The sequence below is a fragment of the Siphateles boraxobius genome, unplaced genomic scaffold (assembly GCF_051911475.1).
Source record: "Siphateles boraxobius isolate OS27281-9 unplaced genomic scaffold, OSU_SipBor_1 2, whole genome shotgun sequence".
Taxonomy (NCBI): domain Eukaryota; kingdom Metazoa; phylum Chordata; class Actinopteri; order Cypriniformes; family Leuciscidae; genus Siphateles; species Siphateles boraxobius.
The window spans coordinates 11467113-11486118 of NW_027508810.1; the positions used below are offsets into that span (position 1 = coordinate 11467113).

The 19006-nt window shown below is 36.6% G+C and overlaps 2 protein-coding genes across 3 annotated transcripts in view; one reads left to right on the forward strand and one right to left on the reverse strand.

Moving 5' to 3' along the window:
* Positions 1-15670, forward strand: part of kif3a (kinesin family member 3A) — a 28832-nt gene extending 13162 nt beyond the window's left edge. The window contains exons 10-18 of one of the 2 annotated variants that reach the window (XM_077235895.1): positions 4987-5143; positions 8786-8966; positions 9067-9177; positions 9252-9377; positions 10776-10829; positions 10935-11003; positions 11105-11232; positions 14878-14911; positions 15012-15670. In XM_077235895.1, the coding sequence (XP_077092010.1) occupies positions 4987-5143; positions 8786-8966; positions 9067-9177; positions 9252-9377; positions 10776-10829; positions 10935-11003; positions 11105-11232; positions 14878-14887 (836 nt within the window). In that variant the 3' untranslated portion in view covers positions 14888-14911; positions 15012-15670. The remainder of the gene's footprint in view (positions 1-4986; positions 5144-8785; positions 8967-9066; positions 9178-9251; positions 9378-10775; positions 10830-10934; positions 11004-11104; positions 11233-14877; positions 14912-15011) is intronic. The other variant, XM_077235894.1, reaches the window with a different exon arrangement.
* A 99-nt stretch (positions 15671-15769) lies between these two features.
* Positions 15770-17093, reverse strand: il4 (interleukin 4). The gene is made up of 4 exons (XM_077235897.1): positions 16808-17093; positions 16664-16711; positions 16456-16554; positions 15770-15911 (listed from the first exon to the last, which is right to left on the reverse strand). The coding sequence occupies exons 1-4, from the start codon at positions 16955-16957 to the stop codon at positions 15813-15815; spliced, it is 396 nt and encodes a 131-aa protein (XP_077092012.1). The 5' UTR covers positions 16958-17093; the 3' UTR covers positions 15770-15812.
* Positions 17094-19006: the final 1913 nt, after the last annotated feature.

Consider the following 19006-nt stretch of genomic DNA (forward strand, 5'->3'; position numbering starts at 1 on the left):
GTGCTTGGGGGTCATAATCTCTTCACCGGCTCAACTTCCTGCCACCTCCAAACTCTAGAAATAGACTCTAGAACCCTCTAGAGCCCACAACAATAACTTTCCAAAGTCTTCTACTTGAATTCAATCATCATTAGTGGATGTCACTTTGAACACTTTTCCATCGACACATTATGCAAACTATTATCAGCTCATTTCTTGCTTTGGGATCTTATTTTTCTGCTCCTTTCTCAGTCACAAATGCTCTGAGATCATTCAAGCTTCTTGCTGACCATCAAAAATGTATGAAACCTGCCAAATTGTGCTGTGTTTTAATTAAAAATAATTTAAAGTGGGGTGTGTTTGAGAAAGGAAGGTGACTGAGATTGTTCAGATGACTTAAGCTGATGACAAAGCACTATACTATGTTTTAATGTAGGGTTTCCCAAACTGGAGTTTGTGAGGAACTAAAGCAGGTTTGTGAGTTGATGAAAAGCTAAGAATGAATGAATCAAATAATAAAATGAAAATCAAGTTTTTTTAATGTTGTTTTTATTTCTCTGTGGTGATTTTAATGTGCTTTAAGACAAACAATTGGCAAATTCATTAGTCATTGCTGAGTAGTTTCTTCTTAAAACTGCAGTGAAACAAAGGCTGTTTACACGACACAGTTTTTAACTAAAAACTGAAAACTTTTATGTGTTTTGGCTGTTCTTTTACATGACAATGGCGTTGTGGGAGCCTGAAAACGTAATCTTTTGAAAACGGGTTTATCGTGAATCTCCATGTAAACGATAAAAAAAGAAGTGAATTTGTGAAAACTGACGTCATGCGGATTACGTGTTCAGTCTATAGAGAGCCTAAGTCCCTCCCCTTCCGGTGGACCACCATGGGACCTTACTTCGGAAAAAAATTATTTGGTAGTCAATGGCAAGAGACAACAAATATTTGGATCCTGTTTGAATTGTGCCCTGAATTACACATATGATGTTTGTCAATTTAAAATATACATTTTAATGTCAAGAAAGTCGCAGTTTGATGTAAAACTGTTTAGGTATAAGACTGTGAAAATACATAATTACAAAGACTACAAACCCAAAAGGCGGGCATGTGACGTCTTACCTTTTCTCTCGATAAATGAAGCTAACTTTACTGAAGCTAACGTCTGTCATTTTTTCTAGTCTAACGTTATAATCGTAACGTTACGCCGTCATGCCTGTGTTCTTTGTACCAGACTGCACACACACGAGCTTGGTGACATACATAGTGCGAGACGAGAGATTGTTGTTCATTGAGCGATTTTCACATAAAACTAAATGTTACTCTTCTGTTTTATGACAAACTGTGACTTTCTTGACTTTCATCATTATCTTTTAAATTGACAAACATCATATGTGTAATTCAGGGCACAGTTCAGACGGAATAAAAAGATAAGTTGTCTCTCGCCACTGACTACCATACATATTTTTTTCCGAAATAAGGTCCCGTGAGCCGGAAGCGGAGTGGAGGGTCTTAGGCTCTCTATAGGTATGTAGTGTTTCTTTACAAAGTGACATCGCCATCTACTGGCCTGGCATGAATAATACAGCGTTTTAGTCATTTTCACGGATCCGTGTGAATTGGGATGATTTTGACAACGACGTTGTCTGTATGCGAAAAAAACGCAAAGGATTTTTTTTTTACAATTTTTAGTACGTCGCTGTTGTGTAAACGTTCCAATGTGGTTTGAAAACGCCCCCTTTCCTACCGCCAAAACATGAATAGCTTTTTGGTAATGTTGTCATCATTAGTGGTGTGTCATATCATACCGTCCACTACAACACCGGTATAAATTTTTACATGATAGAAAGTGTCATATCGCGATATTAGTGATATAGCGACGCAACGACGTATGGCACATGCGTCTTCTCTCTCTCGTCTCTCAAAATGGGTTGCACAAGCCAAGCGCTGCAGGCGGTGATACTACACTCTCGCGTTTAGGAGTTGGGACATGACGGAATTGCCACTTGCACAGTCGGGCCAGCAGTGCATCGTAACTTAAGTTTATAATTTTCACGTCTTTTTAAGTCTTATCAGTTTAAACATTCAAGCGATTTTAAACTATTCAGTTCTCGCGCGCTCTCTGAGAGATGGTTTTCTCTGCGTGCATACGGTAAAGCCACCTCACAAACAGCTCGCGAGTAGCAAAAGTTATTTTTTGCAGATTATATCGCTTAAAAACACGGGAAAAAACACGCAAAATGATGTCAAAAATCCGCTCTGGGTTAGTATACTCGTAAACGCAGTCGGTTATGTCTTAAATAAGCATAAAACGCATGTGTCAGTTTGACAGCCAGTGTAATGAAAACAGTAATGGATCCGTGCACTAGCCCTAAAAGTGACAGCAGCCATATGTGTCTGTCATTAATGTGGTCGTCAAAACAACAAAAGATAGCTTTAATTGTAAGGAATCAGAATGAATAGCCTATGTATTTAATTTAGTCAGGGCTAAATGACTATCAGTGTTATTTTACATTTGATTACTTTATTCAGTTTCTGTAGTATTTATGAATACTACTGTTAGACCTACCCGTATCTTTATTATTTTGTATTAAATTTTGCTACTTTTTTCAATTTAATACAAGGAAGCTTGATTTCAATCTTTGAGTTGTGTAAAGTCTTAACAACAAAATTCTGCCATTGTAAAAACACAACAAGTGTGCAAACATTTAGTTAAGATAAATGTAATAAATAAATGGTCTAACAAATGCCAATTGTGCATTTAGCTCATTGGAAAAGGATGGAAAATGCCCTTAATTTTGTCAATTTATTTTTCTAAATCGTCATAAATATCATTATCGCAAATATTCTTGAAATATCGTTATATAATTTTTAGGCTATATCATATCAGTTAATGCGTGTAATTATCAATTATTATGTGTGAGATGTTGTAGAGAGTGATACATAAAACACATTACCATTCTGATACATCGACTTGTAGACGACTCCCTATAATTCGCTCTTCCTTTTCTTCTGAATCCGTTTCTGGTTCAAACATACTGTATATGGCTGAATTAAACCAATATTTCCAGGTGCCATTGTGCAGCGTTTACTACAGACACAGTGTAATCACCATAGGAAAACTGAAAAATATGATACACCGGTGTTTTGCAGATGAGAAGTTTATCTATGCGACATTTTTTTACTCTTAGTTCCTTTTATAAAACTATCATCTTTATATCTTTTTTAATTCCTTTTATAACTGTTTTAATTTTCCTTGCTTTTATTTTGTGATTATTTTAATACCTTTTTGTGTAAAGCACATTGAATTACCATAGTGTATGAAATGTGCTAAATAAATAAATTTGCTTTGCCTTGCCTTGCCTTACTGGTGTGATAGAGTAGAGGCGGGACTTTAATGTTGAAGTTACCGAGAACTATAAAAAAATTGATCGGAGAAAACCAAAGACTACAGCACAATCCCAGATCTAGTACTGAAGGAAAATGAAAATTGAGCGGAAGTACGTAGGAGGGCGGAGCCAGGCTAGCTGTTCATGTGCTCTGACAGCGAATGGGTTTCTATGGTGACACTATCAACGCCTAATTAAATCTGCAGCGGTCAGGTGGTACAGGTAAGAGCTCTCAGAAAACTCCCATCTTACTTGTACCACCTGACCGCTGCAGATTTATTTAGGCGTTGATAGTGTCACCATAGAAACCCCTTCGCTGTCAGAAGACATGAACAGCTATAGCCTGGCTCCGCCCTCCTACGTACTTCCGCTCAATTTTCATTTTCCTTCAGTACTAGATCTGGGATTGTGCTGTAGTTTTTGGTTTTCTCCGATCAATTTTTTACCGGGCCAATCAGCGAACAGAGGGAGTGGCTGAGAACGATGATGTTGATGTCGTGCGTTATTTGAGTTGCAGTTCTGTAATGGCAGCAGAGAAAGATGCGAGCAAAGCCATTCGGTCCGTTGTGGCAACGCTGCCGAATATCAAGAAGTTAAAGCCGGAGCAAGAACAAGCGTTGCTTAGTTTTGTTGGTGGCCATGATGTTGTGGCCCTCCTCCCCACGGAGTTCGGGAAAAGTTTGATTTTCCAGCTCGCTCCGTTAGTGGTGAATGAGTTGGCTAAGGCAAACGCTAGGCATACGTCACGACCAAACGTTAGCGATTGGTTATGGCAGATCCAGAGTGACTCTGGGCAGATCCAATAGTTTTAGACTTCAATAGAATACCCGCCTACAAGGAAGTTAAAGCTTGTCAATGGAGCGGTGCCAGACTCTATGTACAAATGAAATGTACGAGAGTCTGGTGGGACCAGGCTAATGAACAGCTCCAAATAGAACGTCACACGTTGTCATCTCGAGCCTAGGGTAATCGTGCATAATTCGCATATTCATGGCTCCGTGTATACTAAATTAAGCAAGGGTGCAGAGTTAAATTCGAGCTATTTTAAGGCATTCACAGAAAAAAATAATGTCATCTTGATTATCAAAAATGTGTTCTAAGGGATAAAATGATTGACTGCAGGGGGACTTTAACATTGAGGATGAGAAAAATGTGTTGACATTTTACAGCCTCCAGTAAATGTCTCAAAGCCTGTCATGAACTTGTTAGTAATACTAATACAGGATCCATTTTCTTAATATAAAATATTATTTATTTATTCTTTTTGATTTTTGGGTTGAAATAATACCTGAGATTTTTTATTGTGAGATTCACCCATTACACCTGTTAATCACTTTGACATTAACCTTTGAACACCTCATGTGAAAAATGTCTGAACTAGCAATAAGTTTCCTGTGCAAACAGATCAAATCAAGTCATGAAATACTGTATATCTTTATGGTGCCTTTGTGCGAGCAGTGTCAGTCAGCTTACAAAGAAACTGGGATGAATTTAAGCTGGTTAAGATCACTGCTACAAAATGGTTGTGTTGTTCTGATGTTGATCTGATGTGATATTATTTCTTGTGATAAACGTTTCTTCTGAGGTTTTATATCTTTTCTGAATGTGTCATCATGCTCAGGAAGGAAGAAGGTGTCTCCTGACAAGATGGTTGAGATGCAGGCGAAGATAGAGGAGGAAAGGAAGGCGCTGGAGGCCAAACTGGACATGGAGGAGGAAGAGAGGAACAAAGCACGTGCAGAGCTTGAGAAGAGAGAGAAGGACCTTCTCAAAGCCCAGTAAGATGATATACTGTGTAACAAGTCATTGAACGGGTGCTGGCATCTTGGATCTGTAAACCGAAACCGTGATCTCTAAACCTTCCAGCACAAATTTTGGCGCAATCTAATATAGATCAGTGGTTATCAACTCATTTGGTCGTGGGACTGCCATTTTCCTATACATAGTTCCCACAGGCCAACTAATGTCACGTGACCTCCCCGGAGACGCCATCTTTGATGGCATAATCGGCGGTGTTTAGAAAGTTTTACAAGCAAATTTCGAATATTTCTTTCTGTTTATAATGTTACGCAAATCATGAAGAGACAAAATGACAGAGATTATAAAGAGACTCTATTAACACAAGACAGAGAGAGGTACAATGCGAAAATTTCAGTCATAAATGGTGTGGATCCGTATGCGTTAACGAAGGAAGCACTGAGAACTGATTATGCAGCTTTGCCTCAGATACAGTATTTTCATGTATACCATAATTTGGTATTGGCTAGGAGTTTTTACACATGTGAGCAATTCCGAGCCTGGAAATCACTGGAGGCGTACAATCAGTTTGCCGAGGGTTGGGTTGGTGACGTTTGCTCAAGTGCAATCAATGGAACATTAGTCATCATAGCAAATGTAGCATGATGCTAGACTATCTGTCTATTAAAAAGCCATACCCTGCACAACTTAATTCCTATGTTCCCCTTAAAACAGTCATCGGTGCTTTCTGTTATATGCATGCACTTATTTGTACACTGAAGAATAGGGGTGGAACGGTACATGTATTCGTATTGAACCGAAACGGTACGGGCGTCATGGTTCGATGCATGAATATAAAAATAAATAAAACGTGCAAATTAATTAATTAATGTAATGAGGAACTACTTTATATGCGGGTTTTTTAGGGACATAATCTGAGATTGCAATGCTGGAATGTGCACGTGTGTGTGTGTGTGTGTGTGTGTGTGTGTGTGTGTGTGTGTGTGTGTGTGAGTGAGTGAGAGAGAGGCGCGGGCGCGATCGAACAGTGGAAACAATGTTGTTTTTGTATGTTTTTAATACCTCGTCATTTTGTTCATACAGGACATCATTCAAACTGCAAAGTTTTAACTTGTATTTGTTTTGAGGGAGTTTCTTTCCTGTTTATCCTCGCCAGCCATAACATCCGTCATTGTTCTGACAAAAGCTTAGTCTTCTCACATTCACGAAGTCTAATGACGGGTATACTGTAAAATCCAAATTTACCTGAACCTCCGGCACGATTTGAACATCCATTGACCCAGCAGTGATGACCATTTTCACTTTTTATCACGACATTAAATCGTTTCAGCTTCTTCTTCTAATGTTCTGCCCACAGCCTGCCCACAGAAATGGCGCCGGGTCTGCAAATGCCCGTATGTTGTAACTTCATGGAGGAACTATGTATAGTCTCAAAATTTAAATTTTTAGGAATTTGATCCAAGCAAATTTATTTCTCAAAAATATTACTAACACTGATGAATATACAGTTATAAGGTTATGCTATTAAATAACAGTCCTAAACTAGAGTCTGTTAATACAATCAGGGCTGGCGGAAGCGCTGGGCGCCGGCACCACACCATGACGAGCACAGGCGTCTCAAACTTTGCGACCGACAATACGTTTACATGCAACCAAGCCATCATGTAAACACCTTAATCGATCCAAATGAGTTCTATCCAAATAAAATTTTGATCGGATTGAAAAGGGTTGGTTTATTCCTTTTCTAATAAGATCAAGAGGAGATGTAAACACTTGATAGGATTGAAAACCGAAACTGAAAGCACTGCACATGTGTAATGACGTAGAAATAGCGCAATGACATATGACGTGTCATATAAATGAGTGTCCCGTCATTCTAAAATTCTCCTTTCACTCAGCAAGCGTCTGTGAAGTGGAGCAGGACAACGTCCCACCAGTCCTGGTTTCGGATTCTCATCACAGACGACTGGTTTTGGGCATTTTTACTGCGTGTTAAATTTAAGCAGCACGGCAAAACGGTTCATAGGCTCATTGTCTCCAAATTATGACCAGAGACGCATATTAAGGCCGTGTGTCCACCAAAGCGTTTTTTCACGCAGCTGGCATAAAATTCCAATTTTTTTCAATGGGAGCGCCGCGTTTTTTAAACGCCATGAGCGTAACGAGGCGCTGAGCGTGTATTTAACGCTCAAGCGCTGAGCGCCCGGCGTTTTTTACTGATCGCCGAGAGTTGAAAAATGTTCAACTTTGGTTAAAACGCTGCGCTCATCACTGTCACTATTTACACAGCCGTCCAATCACAGTGGAGGAGGGGCGGGACAAATACCACACGACCAACTGTCACAACATTCTTTCTGTACAACGACGTCAACCAGCAGAGCTAACCGAACAAAATGGATGAAAAATAAATTTTTAGTATGAAACAAAATTATCTGCAAAATCAGTTACAAGTAAACTGTGCTGCGGATATTCTGTATCATAGCAACGAATCGTCTCAACTGAAAAAACGCAGCGCTGCCAAAACGCTCTCAAGCGCCCACAGCTAGGCGTTTTCAGCAGAGCGTCTAGTGTTTTCAGCCGGTTAAAAACGCTTTGGTGGACACACGGCCTAAGTCTGCTGTTTAAAACAGATAAGGAACCAATGTAGAAGAAAAGTTATTATGCGCAAACAGTGGGAAACTCATTATATTATGTTATATATTATATCTATTCCGCACATCAACCCAATCACTTTAGTGTTCATGTAAAGTTTGAACTTTTTCATGTGAAGTTTACTACATTGTAAACGCTACGTTTGGATTCATCAATCAATATGAATTCAGTCCGATTGAAACAAAAGGTGTGCATTTAAACATAGCAAGTGTCATTAGATTTTCAAGATTTTAATGCCAAAATTTCAATTGAGCACCAAATCGGTCGCAAATTGGATTACTCCAATATAATTGAAGAGTTTGCAGCAGCCAAAGCAAGAAAGGTTCTCTTTTAAATGGTGAGGCAACTGTATTAATTATACTTGTCTTAAGTCAACTGTAGGGTTCAATATGTCATAAATTGACTTTCTTTCTTTAAACTTTGAACGTTTGATCCACCATAGTCATCAAAAATATAAAAAATAAAGTGGTATTTTCTGTTAGGGTTACAGAAACTACAATTACCATGGTAAATACACAATTTTAAAATTAACGGTTAATAAAACAAATGGACACTAAACTTGTTGAAAAGGATAAACATCATACCTGCATGCAAATCCTTCCCAGCTAACACATGATGTACCAGTTATGCAATTCATTGGTGCATGCTCGTAATTTACAGTATAGTGAAGTAATATACAGCGCACACTTTCACATTTGCACGCGCCGCGAGCACGGTATAGCGCCTGACCGATAAGGATTTTTAATTTTGTAACATGTTAGGCTAACGTGTTTTTCTCACTTAAACTGCGTATGACAGCAGAATCAACAGCTTTCACACACATCCTTAAAAATAAAAAGTCTCTTATAAAAAAATAAATAAAAAAACAAAAAACATTTACAATTACCGTTGTTGATGTTTCTTTGATTACACACTCCATGACCCACCGATTGAGAAACACTGGCATAGATATATAATGGGTGTATGTGTATAATGGTGTCATGCTTTATGTATTATTTTCTGTATCTCAGACAGGAACATCACTTATTACTTGAGAAGCTGTCTGCTCTGGAAAAGAGGGTTATTGTTGGTGGGGTCGATTTACTGGCTAAGGCCGAGGAGCAAGAGAAGCTTCTGGAAGAATCCAACAATGAACTGGAGGAGAGGAGGAAGAGGGCTGAGCAGCTCCGAAGAGAACTGGAAGAAAAGGAGGTAAAGATGATAATGAGACTTTTGCAGATTCATTCTTGACCAATATTTTTGTATAGTTGTATCTCACAGTGGATCATGGTTGCAAATGTCTCTAAAACAGCAAGAGCGCTTGGACATTGAGGAGAAATACACCAGTTTACAAGAAGAGGCTCAAGGCAAGACCAAGAAACTGAAGAAAGTGTGGACCATGTTGATGGCAGCAAAATCTGAGGTGCGGTACATTTCTTGTGCTTTCAAATAGCAGAGTTGACATGATATTGAACTACTCTGTCTCTTCTGTTTCAGATGGCTGATCTGCAGCAAGAGCATCACAGGGAGATCGAAGGTCTGCTGGAAAACATCCGGCAGCTGAGCCGAGAGCTGCGTCTGCAGATGCTCATCATTGATAATTTTATTCCTCAGGAATATCAGGTCTATATTTATGCTGGTGCACATGCACAACCAGTCAAAAGTTTGGACACACCTGCTCATTCTTTATTGTTGACATATTTTAGAATAACAGTGAAAGACCCATAAAAAATAAAAAGCTGGCATGATGATATATTAAGATCAAAAATCTAGATCACAGCTCAACTCGAACATTATTGAAGAAGTTCACATGTATACTGAACACTTGTTAACTGCTCTTCCCACAATATCTGCTCCAACCGTTAAAAAAAAAAACTTTGTTTTGTAAAGAACCCCATGGACACATTATTTATTTTTTGTCGGTAACACTTTATAATAAGGTTTATTTGTTAGCTACATTAGTTAACATTAACTAACAATGTACAATACATCTAACGCATCTACATATAAACACATAAGAAACATGCCTGCAAAGCTACAGTACTGTGAAAAGTTTAAGGCAATTATATTTTAGGCACAAAAATGTCATTTTTATTAATTAGCTTACATTAACTAAATCAAATCAATATTTAATGCGTCACCATTTTGTTTAATACCGCTTTTGTCCAAGTACACCTGCACATAGTTTTTCAGGTAGCTTTGCTGGCAGGTTTCTTCAAGCATCCTGGAGACGTTGCCGCAGTTCTTCTGAATTTAGTCTGTTTTCTGAATTTAGTCATCATCTCGATGATGGTGAGATCAGAACATACCAGCTGTTGTCAGACTCAAATCTCACTGGATTATTACAATTAATGGCAAAGTAAACGTTTGGGAATGTAAACTGATATTTCCTACTGAAAATACTGATTTGCCCAGGACTTTTGCACAGTACTGTGTATATATAACCACTGCAGTAATTGGAGTATAATTTTGTACAGTACTACTCTAGTTTTCAATATTTGTAAAAGGCGGCACTAATTATTTTGTCTCCTGCACTAAAACAGCGCTTCAGGCCGTGGCACATGCATAAATTAACATGCAAATCGTTTTTGGCACTTTCCCCATTACCAGGATTAGTGTGATATTTTTGCTGATAATATGAAGTGTGAACTGCTGCTCTTGCACTACAAAGGCAAAAATGTCAAAACTGAGCTGGCAAATAAACTGTACAGATAGTACACCCAAAACTTACCATTGTGTCATCATTTACTCGCCCTCATGCCGTTTCAAAGAAAGGAAGACTTTCTTTCTTCTGTGAAACACAAAAAAGATGACATTTTCGAGAAAAGAAGACGGAAGAAATAATGAGGATTTTTTAACTTGCGCATTTATTGTCTATAAAAGGTGAAATTCACTCGACTTTCAAAAGTCCCCAAAAGAATATCCTGAGTGTCTGAGCTTAGCTTAATTTTTATCTCAGCGTTTCAGGTTCCCTACTATAAAAATGTGCAAACGACATCTTGTTTGTTGTCTTGTGTACAGGAGATGATTGAGAACTATGTGCACTGGAATGAGGACATTGGAGAGTGGCAGCTGGTGAGCTTCTTCAACACATTTCATTCTGCGATTCTCTCCGATCTGGCATGATGTTTGGGAGCAATGAAAACGTGTAATACAGCTGATCTATTTGCTATTTTTCAGAAATGCGTGGCCTATACAGGCAACAACATGAGAAAACAGACACCTGTGTCCGACAAGAAAGAAAAAGATGTAAGTATCGGTTCAGATCGAATGTTTTCTAGACGTGCATGATGTATGCGCTTCCCTTTTCATGTTTACTTTTTGTCCTCTGTCCCTCTTTCGTGACTCAGCCATTTGAAGTGGACCTCTCCCATGTTTATCTGGCGTACACCGAGGAGAGCATGAGACAGTCCCTAATGAAACTAGAAAGGCCTCGGACATCAAAGAGCGGAAAGTCCAGGCCGAAAACTAGTCGTAGGTGAGGTGTAATGTTTTATTTTTTATTTTATTTTTTTTACTTGGTGGGTCCACACATTTGCACAACAGAGGCACAGTCACAATATAAATGTTACAACTTTTACAATTAAATAATCCTTCAGTTTAGTTTAGTGCATGATGCACAGGGTTCCTACGCAGTTGAAATAAACATTTATGAACATTAGAAGGAATGTTGAAAGATAAAGTACAACAGAAGAGGACGCCTCCTGCCTTGTGTAGTCCCATGGGCAGCGCCATGTAATCAACCATGCAATTTTCATGATTGGGCATGGGACACAAGCTCAGGTTTGATCACCCTGCAGCTGGCCACCTTTGATGAGGGTGTAGTGTTGAAAGGCCGAAACAGCCCCTGATTCAAAGGTACATTACTGATGATGTGTCCCGAAATTTACATCTCTCCCATGACAGAGGTACAGCTCCCACGCCACTCTCAACATCAAGGCAAATCTCATGTGCATATCATCCATTGGCACAATGGACAGTTTACCATCACGTCCCGTGTTTATGATTCTTCTTCTCCAACTTACTGAAATCCGTATCATGTCTTGTGTAATCGCTCAATCAGTGTTTCAGCCGTGGAAAGATCAGGGGTGCCCAATCCTGTTCTTGGAGATCTACCTAGTACCTACCTGCAAAGTTCAGCTTCAATCCTGTTCAAACATACCTGAACCAGCTACTTAAGATCTTCAGACAGGAGCTTGATAATTAGGTTTGTTGGATCTGAACTCTTCAGGTAGGTAGATCTCCTGGAATGTTAATGGACAACCCTGTTGTTAACAAAATGCCACGTATAGTTAGCATACATTTAGCTCAGAAAAGCCGCTCAATAACCATAAACGTATTAGGCAGCTACAAAAATGAACTCTAGAGTGGAGCATTTTGCTAAATATATGCACTATATTGCATATTCATTGTATTTTTACTTAACATGTTCTTCAATATTTAACACGTCAACCCGCCTACTAGCCACTTTGGCTGGTTGAATTTTATATATAATATACATTTTTCAATTGTAGTCTTTTAAAAAGACAATATAGATTTTTCAATACATATCGATACTGAAATATCTGAAACGCTTCCAATACTAATTTTACGCAAAATAGATACACGATACAAGCTGCGCTTTCTCGCTCTCTCATGATCTCTCCGACAGCGAATTGACACAAACCCGCCACCCCTCAATCTCTCTTTTAATTTGCTCCGGAAGAATTTCAGCGTGGTATTTCCATGTTTTGCACATCATTTTACTCCTTTCCCCCCGATTTCATGCTCACACCCAAAATGCGCACAGATAAAGCCGTGTCTCAGTACTAAATTGAGTACTTCTCTGCTTATTGCGCTTAAACAGTCAAATACACACAAAATAATGTCAAAATACAGTCTGGGTGAGTATTCATGTAAATACAGTCGATTATGTTTTTAGTGAATGTAAACAGTTGAGAAAGAGAACGCATGTGTAACAGTATAATGGATCCGTGCGTCAGGTCTTAAAGTGACAGCAGCCTAATATACGTGCTGCCAAATTATGAGAGTATTATAATATAAAAGGCAGTTTTTTCCCCATGGTATCGATGTCAGAATTGTGGCCAGTGAAAATGCTGAGTGGCTAGTAACTTTACTATAATATTACAGATTGTAATGGTTTTCCAATGTACCAACTGGGGTTCCCTGTACAGGGATTTTTTTTTTTACAGGGAAATTTGCCATACTGTACCTAATACATGCAAAATAATCAATATCGAATGGAATTTAATAGAAATCGGAAATAAATTTTTGTGGTAAAAGTTTAGTGATTGTTTGATTTTCGAACCTGACTGACTGAATAAATTCTTTAGCATAAGCCAGTTTCTAAATGAATGTGCGTGAGCCACTCAACACAGGAACCGATAAAGGAGCAAACAGTCATCCAAATCAGACTGTACTTTGCTGTTTGGTGATCGTGCAAAATCAAAGCACATTTACAGTATCAAAATCTTTTGTCAAAGGTGAATATATGCAGGTTATAAAGCCTTTTTAGGTTTCTTCTCATCATGCAAGCACATGTTATCACTTTGAGAGAACAATGGAAAACAGAGTAAATAAAGATATTTACAGATGACTACTATTTACCGAAAATAATGCGGGACCATTTATGTTAAATATAGTCTAAAAATCATTTGAAAGGAGGTCTGGAAATTTGAGTCTGGAAAAGTATGGAATTTTGAAATGGAAAATGTGTAGGAACCCTGAATGCATTAATAGGCTGTATGATTTTAGATGTTGTTTAAAGGTAAAGTACTATAAAAAAAAAAGTTGCTGCCTTAAATATTTAAGTACAATCAACTTGGATTTTTAAGTAATTTAAACTTAAATTACATTAAACTGACTTAAAACAAATTGTTGCATCTTGTATTACTTATTTTGATGAGTTAAAGCAATATAAAAACATGTTGTCATAACTTATTGATCGTATAGCGAGTCTGTGTAATGGATTAGTACATTGTTGAAATCGGCACTATAAGCATAAAGTATATCTCAATATTCTGTGTCCATAATGATATATAATGATATTTTTATGGAAAAGTGATTCAAAAACTTTTTTTCACTTTTATATTATTATAAAATTAAATAATCCAAAGAAAATTACAGCTTTAACAATAGTGTTTGGTTTGATCTCGAGTCTCACGTTTTTTACTTTACCTTTCAAACGCTTGGGGTCAGTAAGATTTTTTTTTATGTTTTTGAAAGAAGTCTCTTATGCTCAAGGCTTCATTTATTTGATCATAAACCATAATTAATTAATAGTAACTTACTTTTCAGCATTTATTAACCTTTGTTTATATTTATTAATGAATGTATTGTTCACTGTTAGTTTGTTAGCTAATGCTATCTAATGAAACCTTATTGTAAAGTGTTACCACAGACCACATTTATTTGCAAACTGCTTTATGTGCATTTGTAAATCTCCTCACACATCTGTGGTTTTTGAAACGCTTCTAGCGTGACATTCAGACTAATCCACAAATAAGTGGACTCCACTCACAGTTTACTCAAGCCAATCAGATAACGACCACATTTACAATTTGCAGCGATTTATAAATGGATAGAAAGCGGTTCAGAAATAAATGCCTGGCAGAGTAGTTTGTGTAAAATAATAAAACATTTGTAAAAATTTTTTCATTTGCAAATCTCATTTTATTTATTTGTGAATTTTATCATTTTTTGTGAATCTCTTTACATTTATTTTTGGATATTAATCTATTTATTTGTGAATTTGATACATTTTTGTGAATCTCTTTAAAAAAAAATTGTGAATATTAATAGATTTATTTGTAATAATGCAACAATTCTAAACCCATACACCACCCGTCAAATTTTATAATAATTCAAAAAAAATTTACGTTTTTGAAAAAAGTATTTTATGCTCCCCAAGGCTGCATTTATTTGATCAAAATACGGTAAAAAGTCATATTGAGAAATATTATTACAATTTAAAATAACTATTTTCCCTTTAAATATTAAAATGTAATTCATTCCTGTGATGGCGAAGCTGAATTTTCAGCTGTCATTACTTATTATTATCAATGTTGAAAACGATTGTGATGCTTAATATTTTTCTTGAAACCGTGATGTTTTTTTATTTCAGGATTCTTTGATGAACAGAAAGTTCAAAACAGCATGTATTTGAAAAATATTTTTTTTGAATCAATGTTAAAGTCTTCATTGTTACTTTTGATCAATTTAATGCACCCTTGATGAATTTCTTTTTCTTTTTTTTAGGAAACGCTCCTCCAAACCAGAGGCAGTGATTGAATCCCTGCTGCAGTGAGCCTTTTGTCTGAAGACCACTATATTTTTTGCATTTTCAAGGCCAGTCCAGTATATGTCTTAGGGAATACCGATTCTTGTGACGTAAAGGCACTTTGGCTTAAGTGTAGATGAAAAGAAATCATGTGCGAAACTCCAGAGCTGCTCCAAAGCTGGGTTTAGGTGAGGATAGTTTGCGGTAAAATGTCCATTATGATAGCACTCCAAAAGGCACATTTCACCTTAACATAAACACTGTTACTGTATATTCGGCTTGACACTGATGGCTGTGCTGGCATGTGTTGAGCAGCTTATTGGTCTGACACAAGAGATGCGCTTACCGTCAGGTAATATGCAATTGAGAAACCAATCTAATCTTGATGTTTTATAATATTGGCAGCGTGCAATTGCTTTAGCACCATCTACACAAGCTATGCTACTTCATTTTTTTATAGTGAGAATGTGCATGCCATGTCCCCTTGCCATTAGCTCAGCTTACTCTAATTGTAATGTATTTCCATAGTGCACTGTAGTAAAACCATTAGTCTAATGTATTATGTAAAAATGTTTACATTTACAGTTTTTTTTTTTGTGTACTCCTCCTTAAATTATTAAATTATTTTACAAGGTAATGTATCATTGTTGTTGTTTAAATAAGCATTTCAAATTCCAAATGAAAAATTCACCACATTTATAATTTTTTTTTCATAAATACAATAAATATGACATAAATATGAGCAAATACAAAACTATAGCATAAGCATAAGTCTAAGGTCATTTCATATGTAGATTGTATTGGCAGCATCTTTTGATTTTTATGAGAAATTCCTTCATTGGATGTGTGACTGAAGCTGGAACGCTACAGTTATGATGCTGTGGAGAAAAACAAACACAATTAGTTATATTAGATTACATTGAACCTTTTTCTTTAAGCAGTCTAAAATAAGTATATCTACAGTGTAGGCATACAGTAGTTCATACTTTGCACTGTAAAAAGCGATCAGTTGACTTAACTTTAAAAAAAAGTGAGGAAACCTGTTGCCTTACGATTATTAAGTAATAAACTTAGTGCGTACTTGAAAAAAATTAAGTTATGTGAACTTTTATGTATTCATTTATGCATGAAGTCTGTTTACTTAGTTAATAATTCTGTAAAAATTGATCAGTTGACGAAGTTAGTTCCATTTGGTGCTACCATTGGGGCAGGAAAAATACTCCTAGCAGGCAAATGACTACCTTTATTGGCTTTTTTTGTTACTGTTATTTTTGTTCAATGGAAATCATGCTAATACTATCAGCAAATAGCATTGGTTTAAGCAGAATGCTACTTCAATAATATAGACACAGTGTGGTAAGGGTTATAAATATGATCGGTTTATCATCTAATTGTATGAATGAATATTGGGCGATGACTTACCCCGGTGTGTTTGGCATAGGCAAACAGGTTCCTGTGTAGCATGGTGTGGTTTAGATGTGTGTTCTTCAGGACCATTGCTGCTTGGCAAAGGGTCTTCTTCTATGCATCCGAAAAATACATTTTGAATTGGTGAGACAATTGAGCAATATCTTTACCATCATGACAATTAGTTCTCAAATACTGTAGTTTGATATAAAATCCAACTTACTGAACAGCTTCCGCTTGAAAATATGTCTTTCACATACTGGTTAAGTATCTACGTAAGAAAGATTGAACGTTGTTAGAATCATTGTTTTGCTTCTTCAGAGAGCAGTTGCAGAACAAGACCAAAGTGATCGATTTTGATTCTTACCTTCTCTGACCTGTCTGAACGGTCTTTTAGGATCTTTTCCACATTCTCTATGGTTTCCCTTAAGAGAATTTTCCCCACGTCAGGTTTTGATCCATGAACAGCTACAAATGTCAGTGCCAAGAGCAAGAAAGTCCTCATGCTTGGTTGCATGTTGATATCTATTGAGGTGTCCAGATGCTGAGATGCTGGTCTTCATAGCTTCAGCACTCATCAGTCAGTCTACTTATGTATGTGTGTAGAGGATGTGATGCTGAGGTGATCTCCGCGATGGAGTTGATTACACGTCACACACACACCCACCCTAATGCTCACTAATAGATTTCAGAGAATGTTGAGAATTCCTTCCAAAGTAGAATTCAAAAGAAGACACTTTCCTTACTATTATTATACCTAAAGACAGCTGGAGTCATCTGGCATAACTTCTGATATACCAATACCGTGTTTTAATCCTAATAAAAGAATCACTCTTACTTCAGAGTGTCGGAGGCACTATTTCTTAGTCATCTGTCTTAAATTAGGAACTAATTCTGTCCAGTGTTGCAGCAAGAGATTCCATTAATGCAACCCCAGCACTGATTGTCTCAGATTATTGCTGTCATACAGCCTCAGTCACCATCTGTGGGTTTCTGAAAGAACCGTTCACATCCCGTTGACCTTCTTTTATTTTACATTAAGCAGAGACATTGCATCAGACAGAATACAGTGATGCAAAAGTTTATTAACTTTTTTTTTGTTACATGTCCTCTGAAGATGCCACAAAACCACAACAGATGTGATCAATCACACTGTGCCAAGAAAAAGCTCTGTGAACTGCATGTAGGCTACCTTATCTAGGTCAGATTTAGCACTTTCGGAAAGTAATGAAAGATTTACAGTTTTTTTTTTTTTTGATGATGATGATGTCAATAATTAGATAAATTATTAATTTTTGTTGTTGCTGTTGCAACAAGTCTATCAGAAGTTCATATTGGTTTTCAGCTTATATTAGTGTTTTTGGTGACACTTTATTTTACAGTGTCCCTGTTACACATCTTACTTGTACTTACTATAATAATAACAACAGTAAATTATGCATAGTTACAAGCAACGAACCATAAACCAAACCTTAACCCTAATTAAATTGTTAGTACATGTTGTTAATTAATATTACTCAGTAATTACACTGTAACGATGGCACCTCAAAATAGTGTAACTTTTTTATTATTATTTTATATAGCATTGTCTGTTGATATTGGATATTTTGTTGAGGGCTCTTGTTTCCCCCTATTTTTAGATTTAGCTTGTTTTCAGTCATTTGACACACACACAGTTAGCTATTGTTTATGGCAGTGTTTTTACTGTATTCTTTTTCTTTAATTACAAATAAAATAAAACATGATGAATACTAATACAACATTTTTAAATGTCGCCTTGGCAACTAATTGAAAACAAGTGCTAAAATGATTGAAAATGAACTAAAAATAAAGCTAAATAAAAATATTAAAACTTATGTCAAAATGAAAATGTTGTTTTTTATAATGAAAACTAGAAATATGAAAATAAAAACGAATTAAAAATATTAATAAATACTATAATGCTATTTAAATAATACTAAAATAACACTGGCTTATGGCAAATATTTCATATTCTAAAGATTGAAAGAATTTGTTTTTTGCTTGCAATGATTGGTGTGGCGTTCATACATAAAAATAAGCTCAGTCTTTCTGATTCTTTTTTCTATCTGCCTGTCTGTCTGTCTGTGTAGCAAATGGTCCCTTTAAATATTTATATGACAATAGAACTAAAAATCTAGTATATCTGCAGGGGGTGCTGTCGCTCTATTGTCTCTCTATCTTCAGTTTGGCACCTGCTGGATAGTGTGAGATTCTCAACTCTAGAAACGTATTACACATTCCCTAATTTGTAAAAATTAAAAAATGAAAGTTAGCATCATTATTACATTAATTTAGAAACACTGAAGATAGGCGTAACACTGAAGTAGTAATCAGCATCAGTTTACAGTGGTTCAAACCTGAGTTTGGTTCCACTTTGTATGAAGTGTTTTTAACTTCCATAAAAATGTTAGGTACGATGTACTTATTGTAGGTTTAAGGGTGGGTTAAGGGGTAGAGGAAGGGTCACCAGTGTAATTCTAGGTGTAATTACAGAAATTAGTTATACATATGTAATTACATGCATGTATTTTTCAATCATTTTTTT

Bases quoted from the DNA above. Each gene is read 5' to 3' on its own strand.
- il4 (XM_077235897.1), bottom strand. From the start codon at position 16,957: ATGCAACCAAGCATGAGGACTTTCTTGCTCTTGGCACTGACATTTGTA. The intron at 16,712-16,807 runs GTAAGAATCAAA...TTTCTTACGTAG, and splicing joins GTTCAGACAGGTCAGAGAAG to ATACTTAACCAGTATGTGAA. The intron at 16,555-16,663 runs GTAAGTTGGATT...TCGGATGCATAG, and splicing joins TTTCAAGCGGAAGCTGTTCA to AAGAAGACCCTTTGCCAAGC.